This window comes from Python bivittatus, unplaced genomic scaffold, assembly GCF_059951505.1.
Source record: "Python bivittatus isolate LINGU-HERP-01145 unplaced genomic scaffold, Pbiv_v1 ctg000070_np1212, whole genome shotgun sequence".
Taxonomy (NCBI): Eukaryota; Metazoa; Chordata; class Lepidosauria; order Squamata; family Pythonidae; genus Python; species Python bivittatus.
In genome coordinates, this window is record NW_028277034.1 from 16314591 (window position 1) to 16335593 (window position 21003).

The 21003-nt window shown below is 35.9% G+C and overlaps 1 protein-coding gene across 2 annotated transcripts in view; it reads right to left on the reverse strand.

Annotated features, from left to right (window-relative positions):
* The window catches only part of TMA16 (translation machinery associated 16 homolog), a 120119-nt gene that overhangs the window by 12603 nt on the left and 86513 nt on the right, over nucleotides 1-21003 (reverse strand). Inside the window, exons 1-3 of one of the 2 annotated variants that reach the window (XM_007425742.4) lie at nucleotides 10463-10549; nucleotides 3578-3690; nucleotides 1484-1521 (exon numbers count right to left, since the gene is read on the reverse strand). In XM_007425742.4, the coding sequence (XP_007425804.2) occupies nucleotides 1484-1521; nucleotides 3578-3690; nucleotides 10463-10465 (154 nt within the window). In that variant the 5' untranslated portion in view covers nucleotides 10466-10549. Of the gene's footprint in view, nucleotides 1-1483; nucleotides 1522-3577; nucleotides 3691-10462; nucleotides 10550-21003 lie in introns of those variants that run through there. The other variant, XM_088132700.1, reaches the window with a different exon arrangement.

The following is a 21003-nucleotide window of genomic DNA, read 5'->3' on the forward strand; positions in this document are numbered from 1 at the left end:
TGAGCTATCAGGCCCAATTCAAGGGCCTGACATTAGTCTATAACTAAAAAAGTCTTAAACCTTTTTTCTCTCAGGATCCCTTTCCAATTTAAAAATTATGGAGGATCCCAAAAGAGCTTTTGTTTGTATGGGTTATATTTATCAATATTTACTGTATTAAACATTTGTATTAAAATTGTATTAAAATCAATGCATTTATAGAATATTTATTTATTGAATCATGTAAAAATAACATTAAACCCATTAAATATTAACATAAATATTTTTCATGAAAAATACCTATATTTTTTTGACAAATAAAAAATAATGAGAAGACTGACATTGTTTTAATTTTTGCAAATGTCTTCGATATCTGACCATTTTGATTTTGCAAACCTCTGAGAGGGTCTTGGGGGATCCCCAGGGATCCTTGGCCCACACTTTAAGAAACACTGGTCTATAATGATCTAAATGGCTTAATATCCAAATATTTAAATTGTCATCTCCCCAGTACTATCTATCTATGCAGACCCTCCTCTTACTTCTTGTGTGAGTTCACTCTTTAGTGTGGTTACAAAAAGCAGGGCTTTTTAAATTATAGCTCCCCAATTCTGGAACAGGAGAAATATACTTGCCTTACATTAATTAGTTTCAGGCACAGCTTAGGAAATGGTTGTTTACCCAGGCATTTGGTGGGTAAAGTAATGCCTGGATCAGACTGTCACCAAAGAAACTGTGCTTTTTAAATGATTTTTTAAAATAAATATGCTATATTGTTTTATTCAGGGTTTTTATTGCCTTTTATGGCATATGGATATATGAAGGCATTGCTCTTTCTGTGCATTGCTCTGGCCTCCCTTTGAGAGGACAGTAGCATATTAGCAACAATAGAAATTGGACTGTTTTGAATGTGCAAAGCATATCTCTATTTACTATGTTATGGCCTTTTTGCTATTTCCCTAATTGAAATAATTTTTTAAAAGCCAGCTAATGTAACTTGCTAGTTAAGTAACCTGGCAATGAAGTGAAGTATTAATTTATCTGGTTCTTTATAAAAAGAAGCAAAGATGTAAATATATGTGGTGAAAATATTATTGGATGATTTTATTTATTAATGTAAAATATTGATGTTTGTTCAAACTTCTTTAGTTTCTCACATATACCATTTCAAAGATATTTGCTTTATATCTGAAGATGAAAAGCTAATATATTTAACAATTGAAATGTGATTAAATTCTCTTTTAAAGAAAGTCTTATGAATGATGCAAAAATTCCCATTGTTATAGAAAGCACTAATAAAAAATCAGGAGTGCATAAAAGAAACAATATCCAAAAATTCCAAGTAATAATAGCATAGAATTTCTAATGTTAAACTCTGTACACAGTTGCTATAAAGCAAAAAAAAAAAAATATTTGCACTGAATAGAACTTCTTCCAAGAAAATACTTGAAGATAAGCTACAGAGATTAACTTTACAGAATATGAAAGTATAAATTACACTTACCCACAATGCTGAGACGAAAGGCCTTTTCATTTTTCAATCTGCAAAAAGAAAAAAATGCCTACAATTTATTTATTTAATCACTTTTTATCCTATTGCAATCTCATGACACATTCCATGATTACGATGTCACAATCTAATTTCTAAAATATGTATAGCCAATCAATCAGAATCTGCAATTGAAGAAACTATATGAGAGTTAAGTAAAATAAAAAGGTATCTTTCATTTATATGTAAGCACAGAAGGAAGTCAACTGTTTTGCTCTTTCAAGCCACTGAAAGAGAAGGAATCTGCACAGCAAGGAAAATGGTCTACCTACCTCTCCTATTTCTCAAGTGCATTCTTATCCCTAAACTGTAACCAAGCTATAATACATAAAGAAGTTTACAATATATATTTTAATTGCTTTAACATCAGCTTTTCCCAATGCCATGAAGAAGATCTGAGGCTATGGAAACTGATGTTAACATATCTGAAAAGCACCCCAATCAATACGTCTCTCCAAGTTGGAGTGATTAATGAGAACTCTTTGGGTGCAGTCACGTTATTATTGTTTTATCATCTAGACCATCTTTTATCATGTTACTAAGTGACTAACATGGGAGATTTGTTGATGTCATTGTTAAATTCCAGGTACACTGGCACTTACAAGTTTGTGAAGCCTTTTAAATGTTCAAAATTCCTGCATAAATATACCTAAAACATGATCTGTTTTCCACACAATTCCTAAAACTAGATAAAGAGAATCCAGTTAAACAAATAAGAAAACATTGTTCATTTATTTATTGAGGAAAATGTCGTGCATAACTTTAACTATATTACAGTGGCATATTTGTGTGAAACAGCTCCCAAGAAAATCTGATAAACAAATGCCTGTATTAATTGTGCCACAAAATGTAAGAGTTATGCAGAATATTAGACAACTGGCAAGATCAGGTGCTAGTGAATGAATAAACAGAAAGAAACTTTTTAGAAATATTGAACAGACTATTTTAATTAGGAAAATAAAATCCATTTGAATCTGCTGTGTGAAGTGACAGCTAGTACCCTGTTTTCATTAGGAATTCTCAGGTGAGAAAGAAAAAAAAAATTCCTGCACATCTTCCTACAAGATCTCTTGCTGAGATAAAACAGCAACAGGAACAAAGTCTGTCATCATTACACCATTCAGCTTCTTTATAATAAATGAAAAGAAAGCACCTGGTGCCAGGTGATATAGCTGATGCTTTGGAAGAAAAGGGAGCCAATCTGGAGTCCACTTAGATTCAGTTTGTTGCATTTCTGCCTCTAAATATATTGCATCAAAGTCTCTAAGAGAAATATAACCTAAAGGATACTAACCTGTCATGTTATCATAAACTAGGAAGCATAAAAAAAATTCAAATATGATCTTTAATAGTATTTTAATAGATAATAGTGGCAATAGTGCTAACCCTTTTATCTCCAAAACACCACACCCAAATTGTTTAAAACCAAATAGTCACTGGTAAAAGATCACCTAAAAATAGCTTTCAAAGTGAAAGCATGGCAATTCCATATTGTATTGTTAATACTGAAGATTGTTTGCACAGAAATTACATCCAGATTATAAATAATTCTATTTCAGTTGTAAAATCTGGGGCTGGAGGTTACACACACAAAGTACAGTAGTTTCTCCTTTTCACTGATCTTGAGCAGGGATGGTGGAGAAAGGCATTTCTGCCAGTGATCTTGCTACAGACCCCTCTTTTAAAATTTTAATGGCAGTGGAAAATCAATGATCTAGTTTCCACCAGCTAACTGATCAGAGCAGGATCATCAGGATCAGAACTCAGGGTCACACATGCGGCATGTTTTGTCCATGGGTTGTTACATGATCAAAATGAAAGAATTTTAGGAACATATCATAACTTTAGTAAGTGCAATCATGTGTCAATATCACTGCAAAGCTATAGATAAAGATCTTAGGAACTGGAGAGTAATTGATTGCCATCATACATTTATCTCATTTTTGATGCACACTGAAAGAAGTTGCAAGATTAGTATTCCCTGATATTTCTAAGGCAAGAATATTATTTCCAGATACCACTCAATATCAGAAGTAGGTAAGGACTTACTTCTCCTTTTTAACCTGTTTGTGTGCTTGTTTCGTAAGCTGAGCAGCTTTTCTGCTGTAAGGGTGGATGACTTTCTTCTCCTGCCCTCCTCCTTTTGCCTTGGCAGTTTTTGGCTGAAACAATGAGTCAAAAGAATGAAACAGAAAGACGTTTTAAAAATACTTTGATTGTTATTATAGCCAAGGTGAAATATTCAGTCAATAAGAAGAAGCAAGCAAGAAGACTGGATGAAATATGCAAAGTGGAAAACTTATCAGTTCTGCTACACTTACAATATGCAACTGCGATTATTAAAAAAAAAACACCTTTAAATGGTAAATGTTATTACATATATCCCACATATATATACGTATTGGCATAGAACTTTTATCAAATATTTCATAATCATTATTGTTGTGTAAACACAATTGATATCTTTCATCTGAAATTCTACAACTATTTTTATTAAGAAGCATTTAACAGAACTATTTCAACTACCTTCAGCTGAAACATAATAACAAAAAGGATCAGTTATTTAAGTTTCAAGCAGCAGTTAACATCTACCATATATTCATAACACTAGCCTAACTACAGACGATTGTTATAAGGATCTTATTTATACACACACACACACACACAGAGTACTGTGCAAAAGTTGCTTTGAAGCTAAAGGGTAGTCACACCAAATATTGATTTGATTTAGATTTTTCTTCTGTTTGCTCACTTTGCATTTTGTAAATTGATAAACATAAACAATTACAATATATCTTTTTGAAAGCATTCTTACTTTACAGCATTTTTTCACACCTGCCTAAAACTTTTGCACAGTACTGTGTATGTGTGTGCATATATATGTGTGTGTGTTTATGTGTGTGTATACATACATGCACACACGTACACTTACTGCTCTTCACAATAAAAGAAGCCTGCTTAAAACAATTATAGCAATCAGTACTGTTCCTAAACTATTCTCAGACTCTATACCAGGGTTTCCCAATCATGGTTCTGTGGAACCCTAGGGTTCCCTGAGAGGTCACTAGGGGTTAAATTTCATTTTAAAAAAATTATTTCAAATTCAGGCAATGCACTCTCGCAGTGATGAGCAGAGACCAAACAAAATCTAGTTACAACTCTTTCTGAGCTTTCTGGTAGTGTGCTATAGGACTGTGTTTATTTGGTTGAATCCATTCTTAATTTTTGATGTGAGTTAGGGAAGACCGTTGATAACAGGAGAATGCTATATTGCAAGAAGGTAGGAATATATTGAAGGAAGGAGAGGGGAAGTGCATTTTTGAAGAAATTAATGCACTCATCCAACTTAATCTGTGATGTCAGTCTCTCCTTCCTGCATCTTTTCTTTGCAGTTTTCCTGTAGTTATCTTACTCCCATTATTTTAAATAAATTTTGTACATGTTTATTCAGTCATGTCTGAAGGACCAATGTGGCAATTTTTGAAGAGGAGGTGTGAGAGGGAAGAGAAGGATTCTAGAATGGACAGTACTGATAAATTTAATGATGATAATGATAATGAACAGTTTAAATCTTCTCAGGTATTTCCCTGCACTGGTATACTAATGGACTCAAAAAAAAAAAAAAAGTCCATCTTTACAATGAGAGCTTCTTTATCAATGAATTTTACATGAATTGGTGATCCAAGTTGTCCTACTTCATTGTGCATCTGTGGCAAACAATGGCTCCAGCAAAATTTAAAAGACACTTAACTACAAATTATAGCCATATAAGTAAAATTCTGATTATTTTAAATAGCTATTGGAATTACAGAACAGACTAAAGCTTTTGTTAATAAAATGAGAGTCAGTAAAAAAGCCCAAGAAGCAAGTTATTTAGTAGCAGAACTTATCACACAGCAAAGGAAAAGTCTCACTTTGGTGAGAAGTAATCATGCCAGCATGTAAAATAATAGTAGGAAAAATTCTAGGATCAGATGCAGTACAAGAAATTGAAAAGGTTCCACAGTCAAACAGTACAATAAGTTAGCATATTGATGACATGTCACATGATGCTGAAGAGGTTTTGTGTAATAAACTGAAGATCAGCAGCTTTTCTATCCAAGATGATGAGTCAACAGATTTCACCAACAAATGTCATGTTATGGCATTTGTAAGATTTGTAAATGATGGTGAAATTCAAGACACCCTTTTCTGCTGCAAAGAACTACATGAAATATGTGAAGGCCAACATGCATTTAATGTCTTGTCTTTATATCGGGAAACAAAAAGTCTGTCTTGGAGGAACTGTGTTGGCATCTTTACTGATGGTGCTCCATCAAAGGTTGGGTCCATGAGAGGTTTCATTTCTCTTGTAAGAAAAGAAAATCCTGCTTTTTTCACAGACAGATGTTGGTGTCAAAAACTCTTGGAGATGAAATGAAAAAAGTTCTGGATGATGCTAGAAAAATGGTTAATTTCATGAAACAAAGACCAGTTCATTCAAAAATGTTTTAAAAACTGTGTGAAAACCTGACAAAGAACACACAAGTTTCCTGTTACACAGAGAAATACGGTGGCTCAGCAGAGGAAGTGTTCTCAACAGGGTGTTTGAGCTGAAGGCAGAATTGCAAGAGTATTTTTAAGAAAATAGTATTCCACATTTTGCTGGTACTTGAAGATGGAGAATGGTTGCAGAAACTACATATTTAGCAGACATCTTCCATCACATGAACCAGCTGAACAGGTCTCTGCAAGGCATTGGAGAAAATGTTTTGACTTCAAGTGACAAGGTTTTTGGATTTAAAGGAAAACTCTCAATGTTTGGAAAATCATGTTGCAAAAGGAAATACTGAAATGTTTCCACTGCTGCTTGGGCTTGAGAGTGAGGAAGGGTACCAAAAAGTCTCAAATCTAATTGAAGACCATCTGGAAGTACTGCAGAATGAAATTGATCAGTACTTTCCCTCCCTTTCAACACAAATGTATGTCTAGGTGAGGGATCCTTTCTCTGCATCTTCTGCTCAGCCTGAGAACTTCACTTTGGAGGCAGAAGAAGAACTTTGTAAGCTGCAGTCTGATCAGACACTCAAAATGAGATCCACTGATTTGCCCATGGACAAGTTCTGGATTTCTGTGAAAGAAGCGTATCCTACCATTCATACGAAGGCACTGAACATTTTGCTGCAGTTTTCAACTTGTTACATGTGTGAGCAAGCTGTTTCTTATTTAACAAGCATCAAAAGCAAAGACAGAAGTCATCTTATTTCAGTTGAAGATGAAATCGGTGTGTGTTTATCTCAGGTTTAGCCCAGAATTGAGTATTTGTGCAGCAAAAAACAAGCAAAGGTTTCACATTAAAGAGGTAAGTTTCATTCTTTATTTTTAGTTTAAGAACACTGTTAATGCCCATATACAGGCCTACACGTGAAACAAATATAATAAATTTGTAACTTCTAGCCTATATTGGAGCCTGAATGTGCAGGGGTTCCCCGAGGCCTGCAAAACATTTCAAAGATTCCTTCAGGGGCAAAAGGTTGAGAAACACTGCTCTATATTGACAATCAACTGATTTGTTATTCCTTCATTCCAAGCACAAAAATTACCATCAATTTCTTACAGTTTTGGTAAGAAAAGTCTGTCTAACTGGCAACCTGGAGGTGGCTATAGGATGCATTTTAGCTTTAGTCAACAACTACAAAAAGAATGAAAGGTGAATCATAGATCTAATCATGGAACTCAAGAAGAGTATTGAAGAAGTGATAAAAATGCAGACAAGGAGACACAAAATCAAATAATTAGAACTTTTTCAATATATTACTTGGGTTGATAAAACTATACATAATATAGAAAAATCACAGAGATATTTTTCCTCTGTTTCATATTACTAGGGTAATATACTAGGGTTTGTTTAGCCAAATATGCAGCAGACATATGCAAGCAGACAAAAGGTAGTTTCACGCAGGGAATTGCTTGTCCTGGGCGGGACCATTTTCTCCTTGTTTCTTTTCAATGAACAACTGAAGGGTGAAAGATGTTCAATTTCACCAATATATTAGTAACACAATTAATTATTGGATGAAGGTAAGCAAATCAAGAAGTCCAGGAAAGAATGAAATGAAGATGCCAGGTCTTGTAATCTAGGAAATATAAAGATTGTAGCAAATCTCACCCTTTTCAAATTAATCGTTCTCTAGTTCCCTAGAATTTCACTATGGATTCCTAGTTTCATGTTCACCCACAACAACAATGATCTCAATTCATATTTTCTGACATACATTTTAGCCCTTTCATTAATGAATAAACCTACACCTTCACTTCCCTGAAAATATTCATCAACTGTATAAAATAAGATCACCTTCATTCAGATCTATTATACCACTTCAGTCTTTCTTAGTTTTATAAATATGCAACAGATCTATTTTTTTAATTTCATTTTTTAAATTCATGATCATTACAATTTATTTCTCTTACATTCCAAATTGCAATTTCCTACTCCCATGTGTCAACAATTGGGCCCATGAATATTGACCTTCACTCCCCATCATGGCTTTGGTCAACTATGACTTTCAGACAACAATTCTTAGTAACAAAACAACAACCACAAATGTTAACAAAGCTTTTTTTCACTTGCAGCATTCCCGCAAGGACAGAATATCAGCAGTTTTGAAACATTCATTTGGCACTGAAAAATGCTAAGTTGCAGATATAGATCATGTCACTGGACAGTTGTTAAAAATGGATATGAAGACAACATTCATGCATGATGACTGGAAGAAAGCCATTATCATTCCCTTACAAAAACTGAAATGTAACAAGAAGTACTGTACTACAAGAAGTACTGGGCAATTAATTTAGTAAGTATGCCTGGAAGGTGCTTGGCAGAATTGTTATTGAAGGAGTATGAGAGCTGACAATGAACAAAATGTGAGAAGTGCAGTGCAGCTTTATGCCAGGCAGGGGGTGTGCAGATCAGATTTTTGCTCTTCAACAGGTTATTGAAAAATGTATGAATGTGAGAAAGAAAGATTGCCATACATTTATTATTTAGAGAAAATTAAGGGAATAGGCTTGAATTATTTGAATAGGCACAAACATGGATTGAAGGCTAGCTGCTCAATTCAGTAAGAGCCCTATTTGATGGAAGTTTTATGTATGAGCTCTACATAATGTTTCATGTATGAGAATAACTGGAATGCTTAGGGATTAGCTCATCCTAGACCAGGAAGTAAGACAAAAAACGTGCAATGTCCCCTTGGTTGTTCTATATATTTAGAACTTTCAGACTGGATTAAAGGTGAAAATTATAAATAAATAATCATACATACTTTCTTTCCACACCCTATTACAATCACCCAGATCAACCAGGTGTACTCATTTATATAAAACTGCCTTTTCCAATACAGATGAGCAATCTAATGCTACGGACATCACAGAGGGTACATCCTGCAAATACTACAACTTATATATTTATGTCAGATGTCAGGACACAAATAGATTTACGTGATGAAGTCACCATATGTACATTGCCACCACCATATTAATGAAAGGATACTCCAAACTGATGATGATCTTGCCTAGTGGTTTCATGTAATCATTAAACATCAGAGGATAAAGGAATGGCACTCAACAAGGAAAAAACTGCATGGCTGATTTTCTTTTACCCGTCCACCCACCTGGAACTGCCCACTAAAGGATAGACCTGAACCACTATAAAATAGTACCTCTAATTGTCAACCCTTGAAGGCAGTCCAGAGTGTCATGGTCAGTGGTAGTGAAGGCCACTGAGAGGTTCAAAAGGTATATAGCAGCATCTAGCCAGCCTTGACTGATCTAGAAAAAACTAAGGAACCGATCTGGTTAGTACTTGGAAGGGAGGCCACCAAGAAATTTGAGGGCTAATTAAAAAAAAAATTCTGAAAGCAAGCAATGGCAAATTACTTCTGTTTTAGTACAAGAAAATTACATGGATATGTCCCTATAATCACCAGATGCTCCAGCGGAGGGCTCTTTATTCTGTACATGTTACATGAAGTACATGCCCTAATGGGCAGCTTAAAACTATTTATATAAATAAAATTATCATTAATCTTTCAGTAAACCAAATAGAATTTTTAAGTTAAAGAAACGTTTGCATAATATAACAGGTCTTAATTGTTCAGATTTTTAAACACTGAAAGTTTGTAGAAAATATCCAAAGATATAGTTGGAAGTTTGTGGAAAATATCTGTTACTAAAAAAGAATTTCCAAGATTCAAAAAATTAAGCTTCAGTGCTCAATACATCTCTTTGATTTCCCTGCTTGCTGCAATCCATTAAAAAATAACAACATAAGTTTTATGTTGCCTAGTTTATACAGGTCATAGGACTCTCAATTTTTTGCAGCAGCACTATAAAAATGTAATATAAAAACATAATCTCAACAGAAAAGTCAATTAATTTAGTGTTAATAAATAATCCTAATGAGTTAATAAAGACAACCATTTACCTAGCACAAATTTCCATATCCTGCAAGCAGTCTTTTGCCATTAGACTGATAAAACTGACTTGGCAAATAAATACAAGTGTATTATATGAAGTTTCAGCTTGGGAAATAGAACTAACAATTTTCATTGCAGTCTCTGTTTACTCCGAAGTAAGACCAACTTAATTCAAATGTAAGATTGCATCTTGTTCACTATATATGCACAAACACACAATGTTTGAAGCATGTTAAAAACTAAACAAATACATTTCAGCATTAAGTTTGTGGTCTGCTTAACACTTAAAAGGCCATCGAAACTTTGAGGTATCTGTTGCTGAGTCCACCTGGGTAAATTGGGAAAAACCTGGTTTGTCACCCCAAATCGAAAAAAAGACACCCATTAACATCAAGCAATCTAATACACGTAAGGTTGTAAGTTATAGGGCGCTTCCCGTCCTTTTTTCACAGTAACCTCGATGCACATTACAGCTCACCATGTTCACGAAGCGAAACACACACGCGTCTCCTTAACAGGCAACGGTATCAATGTGCTTCCCCCGCCCCGCGCGAAGACCGAGTCCCACACTCTAACCCTCTCGGCTGGATCCCTGGACGCTCAGCTGCTCAGTTCCGCTCCGTTCAGACAGGACCCTGCATCCTATTGAATCGAGCTTAGTAACACGTTGGATTAATTCCTCTTCCTAATTCAGAAGCGAGCGTTTACGAGGCATATAGAAATCACCTCTTCAGACCCTGCTAGATAGAATAGGATCGCTGTGTATCGCTGACTCCTACCGCTGGAAAAGTGTAGAAATCGCGGGTAGCGCCCAAGCAGGTCAATTTAGCAAGTGAGCAAAATTACCCTTTAGGAAAAGAATGAAATGATACGGCCACTGAAATAAATGGCACATAGGGCTACGCTTATGCATATAGTAATAGCCGTCCCCACGCCCTCAATAGCAAGTAATTTCTATAATTTAACATTAACACACTTCTGATGCCACCCGCAGCAGAAACCTGAACACCGATTTAAGGGAACAGATTGATTAAAGTAAATGGTAATAGAAAGAGATCATACATACTCATTTACGTATGGCAGCAGGAGCTGAATTACAGCATCTGTGTTTAAAAGCAGAAATGGTGGAATTATGAGAGCAAAAGTGAAGTTGGACTATTTTTCTTTTCAAGACTTTCTACCTTTCTCTTTCAATGACTTTACATTATTATTTATTATTTGTTAGATTTACCCTTCTTCAGAGCTCAAGGTTGCTTACATGGGAACTTCCCTTCATTTTATCCCCAGAACAACCATCTTATGAGGTAGGTTCAGCTGAGAGAGAATAACTGACAGTGGCATTGACCTTCATTCCCCAGTCCTAGCCCAGCACCTCAGTTGGCAGAATGGGACCAAATTCTGAAAGAAATCCAGCTTTGGGTAGACAAGCTTGTATATGTTGGTTCACTGTCAGAACTTTCATTCTGCCTGAACAAACTGACTGCTGGCTTTCAAAGCAAAATCTGAAACAGGTTCTGAAAGGCTTTGAATAGTCAAGTCTCATGGAAGTTGGGTGGGAGACAGAAACTTTTGGAGGTCAAGGTACCCACAAAGTTTGCAAAACCCAGCCTTAGCCAATAAACTCAAACAGAAGATGGGAGACTCAATTCATTAGTAACTAGAGCTATGCAGAATATTCCCAATTATCTGACTGCACATGTGCAACCTTCCACAGGGACCACACAAAAAGCAAAGGGACTTTTCCTGCAGAAAACTGGGCAGACTACTGGGGACAGCTTTCAAAGGAGGGGGCTACTTAAATGTTTCAAGAAAGGGTGCTCCACACACTTTGCAAAGCACACTTTCAAATGTTTTGCAGAGTCCTAGTCACTAATGGTTGTTGCAAGTATTAGAATAGATCTAGTCTTCTGAGTAAAAAAAAAAAAACTATAGCTAGAAAAATGTGACAATCTTGATTGGTGATTCATTTAAAAATCAAGAGTTTTGAAAAACACTTTTTCTAAATGCATGAGGGAAATGTGGAGAATGATGAACAGATTTCATGACTTCAACAGGAAATTGCTTTTCATTTAGTCATGATTACAGTAAGTATAGTACCAATCATGAAACTCTATAAAGTGATTGAGTTATAGAAGAATACATTTGCAATATTTATTTTAAAATTCCTTAGACTAACTTCACATCATGCCTGTAGAGATTCAGTTTAAAAAAAAAGCATACTGAACTTAGTGCTACTGAATGTCAGCCTTAATGCTTGCTGAGTATTCTGACGGCGCTTCTCCACAACGACAATATGTCACTTTGGAATCAACTCCCTGAGCGACTGCCAATCACTATTTATCTATTCTGGGATCTATTTATTTTATATTTATTAAAAGTATTGTATATTGTAATTTTAATTGATTTTAACTGTTTTATAAACTGCCTGTGAGTCATTTCAACGACATGGGTGGTGACAAATTTGATAAATTGATAAATAAATAAATAAATAAATAAATAAATAAATAAATAAATAAATAAATGTTCAAATGAGACTCAACCATTTATTTTAGTTTCTCTTTGAAACTAAGGCATTCTCAGAGTGATGCATTCAGAACAATGGGGGGTTGCCATCATTTCTGTGATGTCTGTGTTAATCCTGTTCTTCTTGGCACGTTTGCATGCAGGTTCTACAATGCATATTGCTTCAGTCCCTGCCACTGCAGATATGGGAGGTTAGTGAAAGAAGCCTGTCTGGATAGGTTGGTAAAAGGAAGAGAAACTACAGTTCCTTGATGTTTGGAGAGAGAGAAAAAAGATGAAATAACAGCACCAGAGGAACCATGTAAATATTAATACTGTATATTAGAAAACAGTGCAAAAGAGATGCGTGCCTGTGAATTTAGATGCTCAGCCATAGAATCTTATGCAAAGATCCAAGTACCGCACATGGAATTCAGAAAGATGGTCTCTTGTAACTCTTGCTCTGACACTGCCCAGCAAACCTGCTGGTTCTGAGAGCAGCTTCACTGTATCTTGAGTGAATGCAAGTTTCCCCTCAGATGGCTGACAACCTGTTTCTTGCCCATTGGATGCTGCATTGGTAGCAGCAACTTCAGGTGCCATGGGTATGCAGGTCGAGACTCCAAATGAGAAAAGTATGGAGAACCTCTGAATGGCTGGTTTAATTGATTACTTTTCTGACAGTTGTGAGTGTCACAACCTTCACAACTTCAGTTTAGCTGTATGGTTTTTATGTAGCCATCATATTGCTTTGGCTATTAAGAATTGTCTTCTGTGTTAAACTGTTTAGGGCAGCATGCTGTTCTCCCCAAAGTAGTATTTTGCCATAGAAATCTGCAGTTACTGTATGACATGGCACTCTCATGTGATCATGGGCAGTTCTATATAAGCCAATATTCGGGGAAGTCCATTCCCCCCTCCACTGTTGCCTTTCATGCCTTTTGGAATAGTTCCAACTGATTTCACATTGTTTTCAACAAAGCTCATAATCTAGAATCTTTTCTGCTTTTTATTTGGCCACTGCAATGGGGTGCCAGTGCTGCCAGGAACTTCTTTTTGACTGTTTTTCCTAAAAGAACTTTTTAGAAATTATGTGGTTTTTTCCCCCATTCTGTTTTGTTTATGTGCCCTGCCATTGCTCCTGTATCACTTCTCCTGTTTTACAGTGGTTGCTGTGCAGAGCCATGCGAAATGCTATCTGTTGCTTTGTTCTGGTGTAACCTGTATGCCTATATGCTTAATAGTATAATTCATAATAAATCTTCAGTTTATACCCACTGAAGATTGTCATTTCAGACGTTGCTCCATAAAGCCTGACGGTGGCGACTTTCTGCTTTACTCTGAAGTTCTTTCTCACTCTCTAAAATTCTCACTCGCTAAGGAGCATTAGATGTGTACCTGTTTAGAGCAGGCACCCTTTCCTACCTTCCCCCCCCATCATATGTCATATTTATGGGTTTTAAAAAATGTGGGCATGGCTGCCTACTGTTTTCTTCTACAATCCCTCTCAACAGTCATTGTTGAAATAGGGGAAGCTTGTAACATTAGTTCTGGAACCAAACTCTCCCCCCTTCCCTGCTCCCAGGCATACACACTATTTATTTGTTCCAGCTCACTAGTTTTTTATGGCTTCCCTCTGTAGAATTATTAACAGGGTACAGATGGCAATCCAAAAGTTTAAGGTACCATCTGCTAAACTGGGAGGAGAGACACATGTGCCACCAAGTGTAATTGTTGGATTTTGAGGCACAATATGTCCAGCATCCATAGCCTTACATTGAAAGAACATTCCAAAAGTGAAAACATAATGGTTCTTTCCACTTCACCTCACTTCAAACTTCTTGAATCTCTCTAAATGATCCACAGTTACAGGAAAGAGAGGAAAAAAATCCTTGTGATTTAGGTATTCATACCATTCCTTGGTGGGAGAATAAATGGGAATGTGACTGCCAGCTCTCATGCTAACACAGTATGGAAATTCTATCTACCTGAATTTATCCATGATCTGGAAAAAAAAAAGTGAAAGATCAGCAAATAAATAAAACCCAGAAAAACTTGAGAGTAGGCGCTTTGCAATTGCTGGACTTTGTGACTGCTGGACTCAAGACAAATTGATATCAGTGAGACCCTTCACTTTCTGCAGTGCTTCATATGAGTGGGTGAGGGCTGAGATCCCATTCAGCTGGGAGGCCTGCTTAAAAGTAAATCAAGCTATGATAATGGAAATACTAGAAAGCTGGCATAGTGACATGAAGGCATGTCTTGTGTTCTTGTTTTATGGGAGACTTCCTGAGGGTTCACCCCAAATCACCATGCCGAACAGTACTAGGCACCCCAAAACTGACAGGAGGGCTCAGAGAAACTTATTTTCCAGTATTCATTTATTTTTATTTATTTACTTGTCCAATTTATATAGCTGCCCATCTCACAACTGAGTATTATTTATGCAAACAGCCATCTGTATAAGAACTACTCAGTTGCTAAGGCAGCTTCAAACAAAGTGATGTGGTACCTCCCAGGAGCACATCAATCAACTGCACAGCAATGTCTACTCATTATTCAGTAGTGTTGGGTGAACAAAATTGGCCATATCAAACCGTGATATTGTCACTCAAAGTTCTTGAACTAGGTCTTGTAACCCTATTATCCTATTATAAAATCCCTTCAATAGTTTGCATGGTAGACTCACAAATATTGGGAGATGGACAAAAGCCAGGAAAGCTGTCACTGGATGGCTTGCCAGTTCCCAAACACCATAAGCTCTGGTTTATTGTACAATCTGTGTGCAAATCCCCACTTTCTTTCAACAGAATCTTCTTATGAGCCTTGCATGCTTTTGCACAAGTGGAAGTGCTTGGAGGACCCTCCAAAGCACAGAAAGATAGACAGTGATGTCTGTGTTGGGTCAATTGCTATGTGGAATGCAGGTAAATGTGATGGAACAGATCCTGGAGGATATGAAAAAAGGGAAAGAGAAAAACTGTGCAATGTGAAGAAAAGGGATTGCTAACATAATGACCTCTCATGGTATACAGTCACATCTGCTCCTATCCCCTCTCACTCTGTATAACAGCAGCAGGACAGAAACCAGAGAAAGTGGAATAACAAACTGACTCAGTAGATGCACATATTCTATGCATGTGCATAGAAATTGGTGCGTAAGGACTCGGTGGATGAAAGTAAGCTTCAGGGTCAAATCAACATCCCTGTGTAAATGCCCCAAGGGTTACAGTCTAAAACATCTGGAGACCCAGAGTATTATATTAATATTTTCTGTCTTACAAGTATCAATAACACTGAAACTATGCTTATGAGTCATGAATTGTTTTTCTAATTACACATTAAACACATTAAACATAAGTCAAGTAGAGCTATGTCTCCACAAAGTGTAGTTTGGACCAGAACAGTAAGCTCAGATAAAAGCTTTAAACAAGTTGCAGTCTCTCAGCCTAATCAATTACATGGAGTAGACAGAGAAATCCAGAGCACTGTTTGGGGCATTCCAGCAATGGAACATTCCAACCTATTCAAGTGCCAATAGTAGATAGGCAGAACAGAAAGAAGGAGCAGTATTCACTCCTATACTTTCCTCTTCTGATAAGGAAAGTGAAATTTCTCCCATTGTACATTTTACGCAATGAAAATCTCCTGAATGGAAGGAAAGCAGTCTAAAATCAGCAAAGAGGTAGTAGAAATCCAATATTTGGTTCTACCTTCCAGAGCCTGAAGTCTCCATCAGACTTCAGGGAAATATTTTATTGCTCTAGCCAAGAATCAGTTTGGTGTAGTGGTTAAGGCACCAGGCTAGAAATCAGGAGACTGAGTTCTAGTCCTGCCTTAGGTATGAAGCCACCTGGGTGAACTTGGGCCAGTCACTCTCTCCCAGCCTTAGGAAGCAGGTAATGGCAAACCACTTCCAAAATTATTGCCAAGAAGACTCCAGGGACTAGTCCAAACAGTTGCCAGGAGTCAACACTGATTCAAAGGTACACACACACAATGGTTCTAGCTTGGGGGCAGGGAATTGATTCAATTATTTTCTTTGCACTCTGCTATTGATCAGCTTGATAAGATTGATAAGAAGGTGAGCACAGAAGATAAAGTGATCATGGGTTGGTTTTTAAAGGGCTGTGTATAGAATTGGAGGAGAGTTGCAAAAGCTGGTGGTGTGGAAGTGCCCTGTGGTGATTAATTTCTTCATATTCCAGTTCTATTTATTTATTTATTTATTTATTTATTTATTTATTTATTTATTTATTTTATTTAGTAAACTTATCCCCACTTTTTACCTGCAATGGGGGACTCTGGGCAGTTTACATCAAATTCAAACAAATAAATACATAATTAAAATTTATAAAAAGAAAAACACATTTACACAAATTTGCATTCTTTGCTGCTGGGATAGACTCCTTAGTTCCTTACCATATACGCTGACTTCTGCTCCTAATATGAGTCCTCGTGTCAAGCAGGAATAACTTAATAACTCAACCTAATAATAGGATTTGAATAAGATGTATTTGACAACATGCTACACGTTCTATTTATTTAAATTATGAATCTCAGCATAAAATGGGCTCATGATTCTATATTTATAAAACAGCATCTTGCTTGTCTGATGTAGCACATTATCTAGCTGGAACTTGGGCTAAGTATAAAAAAGTCTCTCTGAATAAATTTGCCATTTCTTTCTTTGAACTAAGTAATAACACATTGACCTCTGAATAATAATTGGAAATACTCTGGAGAAGAAGCAATGCAGTGGAAAATCAGATTGTGGTATAAGCTGCTCAACTAATTTATGAGGTTTATTTGCTTTGTTTTAAAGGATTGGTAATTTTCTTCTCACTCAGATTTATCTTGAGATTCCTCCTTGGAGAAGTGTAAGTGAATACTCTCTATCTGGGCAGTGTTTCTCCTTGCATCACGTTTGTAAAAAGAATTGGGTATTTTTACTTTACAAAACTAAACTGAATGTAAGCAATTTACTCGATGTGCTAGCATCTGTTCTAATAGCCCCTTGCTTTTCTATGTTGTGCTGGTAAATTTTTCAAATTCCATTGCTGGAATTTTATTTATTTAATTCATTTTTATACTACTTCTTACACCAAATATATCTCAAGGTAGTATAAATATTGTTCATATTTTAAAAATTAAAATACCAAGTATGTCAGCTTACAATAATGAAAGCATTCAATATAAAAACATTTAAAATAAATGGGGGGTTGCTCCCGTGTAACTCCCAGATATCAAACTAGCTCATAGCACAATGTAGTAGAACTTCCTCTGAGGATCTTAGTAACTACTCAAGTCTATTTGGGAAGACAAACTGCCAAGGATCCTGATGCTAAATTGTTTAAGGGTATATGGATGTAATAAAACCTAGTCCTTGGCTCAATTAATATAAAGACAGTGGATTTGCATACTTGCTTCAGTGCAGATGTAATATGTGCATAATTTGGTGTCCCAATCAGCAGCTTGGCTACTGCATTCTACTCTACACACAAGGGGAGCTCCTCATGAAATACACTACAGTAATCTGAATTATAGCATAGAATCTGCTGTGCTTATAATACAGTCAAGTGCCACAGGCCAAGGAATTATGGTTATGTTTAAGAGGGAGGAGGGATAATCATTTTGATTGTAACTGCTGTTATGAAGGTTGGAAGTAACTTTTTAAATTAACTTTTTTTCCTTTCTTTTCTTTTAACTGCATTGTTAAAAGAACTGCACTTTTTCTTTTTTTCTACTTTCCTTCTTTTATATATTTATTTTTATTTTATTCAAGAAAAAATTCTCAATAAAAATTATGTTTTAAAAAAACGTGCCACAGGCCAATGCATAATGTTGTGTAAGGAGACTAGAATGCTTTTTGTTCTTGAACTGTATATCAGATCTCAACAAATTGGATATTTTCTTGAAGTTAGAGTTTAGAAGACAAGTTACAGTGGCAGAGATTTATGTTTTATCAAAAGGAACCAAGCCTTTTGGCAACTGCATTAAAATCACTTCTTTATTGCTTCTTTGTTTGCTTGTTGGTGTCCATAGCTACATTTGTGCATACCTACTTAGTTATATGCTTCCCTCTGTTATCCTCAGCATTAATTACCATTGATAGCTCTGATTTTATTCCACTTTAAAGGAAGTCAGGAGAAAGCACAGCAGGGCTTTCAGTAGAAAAATCCTTAAAAAGCTAGTGTGTGTGTGTACGCAATACATGTGTGTGCATACTTTGAACAAGATGATATTGTGTAGATATTCCATCATCTGTATACATCAATTTGTACATTTCATAATTAAAGTAATATGGACTTAGGGTTAGTAGGTTATGCCATGAATATTTTATCATGGTATTTCTGTATAATCATCTTTCTATTTGTATTGTTTTGCTTTCTGCTTGGCTACAATCCTGGCATAATGATAAGATGAAACTGCCAGGACTGGAATGGCTGACCTTCCATTTCATTATGTGCTGATTTTGATACTCTGTGGATCAGAATAGGGTAGCTAGTCTCTATTTTATTTTGGTTCTCAAAGCTACAAATCAGCACTAAATTTTCCTTTTATTTCCATATATAGTCAGGCAAGGACTGACATGTATGGAATGATACGTCAGTATCATGTAATAAGATACATGTAAAATGATATCGATGGTACTGAAAAAAATTATTTTGATTTTCATTTGTCATTATACACACACACACACACACTAAACCTAGCAAATTTATAAAAAATATCCAACTTAATAAATTATACTGTGCTCATTGCTATGAGATTTGGCTTTTCCATTTTCAAATATCAATTTTTAATTCCCACTAGTAATGGAAGAGAGGTTTGGATTTGCTTAACTCCCACTAAAGGTAAAGCCGGTGAAAATGTTTAATTTTAGCCAAATCATATCAACATGACCCTAATATTTGTCCCTGAATTCCCACTAGAACTCAGTATTTGCATGAAGTCCAAACTATTTTGAATATGAGAGAAATGGTCCAACATTTGTACTCACAAGGACACTTATTCTAAAGAGAATTCAAATGTGACATCATAGATTATATACTGGCTAGGTTGATACATAACTTTTAGTCATAATGTGTTTTGTTTGACTTGTGTGTGAAGCTAGCCCCTGTCATTTTTAAAAGATGGTTATGGCTTAGTATAAAACCAGCCATTGTATATTTCGCAGCAGAGGATAGCTTGGAATAATGCAACATTTAGCAAGAAAAAGAAATGACAGATAAAAGCCAACATATGTCTTCATTATATTTTATAAGCAATTTACTGGAAAATAGCTTCTGGCAGCAAATGCTTTGGAAAGAACGAACAAATGTAGTTTATCATTTATTCATTTAAACATTTATCTGTAAAAAGATATGGAAATAAATGATGCTATGTAAGAACACGTTAAGGCTGGTCTCAAAAAGCTAAGCAGGTTACAGTTGGCTGGGAGACCACTTGGAAATCCAGTGTCTCTAGACTGGACTGGGAACTTGAAAAAACATCTGGGAAGAAGGCTACGGCAATCAACTTCCACATTACTGCCAATAACACAATATGGATAGATCTATGAACTGATCTCAAGTAACCAGAAATAGGTCTCATCTCAAGGGAGAATTTACCTTTACCTTACTTTGAATATAATGAATTTGCTGCAAGCCTGATTAAACTAAAACTAGCAAATGAAGTTCCCTAGCTAAGGGCATGCTGATTCCTGGTACTCATGTAACAAACAAGGTCAGAGAGCATGTCTGCAGAGAGTGACAATGAGATGCTAGCAAAATTAGTTGCAGACCAGTATTTTACGTTTCCGAAAAGCACTTGCCAGATTCTCTTATACATTCTCCAGACTGGTAATTTAAAGAGCCAAGGATATATAATACTGTATGCAGAAACATGAAAAAAAATTGAACTGACATAAGAACACACAGAATACTTCTGTCCTAATTCAGTTATTATTATTGTCAGCCAGATATTTAGACTGGATTTGGCATTTTTATCCACCTATCAAGTCCTTCACAAGGACCTGAGATAGGCAGATGTGTTGTTTGATGGTGTTAAAGGTATTGTCCCAGGTTGTAAGCTGTTCCAAGTAAAGCTGCCTTTGCAATTGACCGATGGTGATTTTGTCAATGCTGATGGTACTATCTTTGCTTTCTTTTGCCACAGTTGTTCTATTTCTATTTGCAGGTCTTTGTATTTTGTGATTTTCTCCAGTTCATTCTCTTCTATTCTGCTGTCTCCAGGTATTGCAATGTCCACTAGCCAAACCTTTTTGCCTTTCTTATCAACAATTGTTAAGTCTGGGGTGTTGTGTGGCAAGCACTGTCCCAGAGCACTTTAGCTTCTTCATTTTCTATTACTTTGTCTGTTTTGTGGCCCCACCAGTTCTTGTTTGCAGGCAAATGGTATTTCTTAGATATTCTAATGCACCATTATTGCTACTTTGTCATGCCGTTTTTTGTAGTCAGTCTGTGCAATCTTCTTACAGCAGCTAACTAGATGGTTCACTGTTTCTTCAGCTTC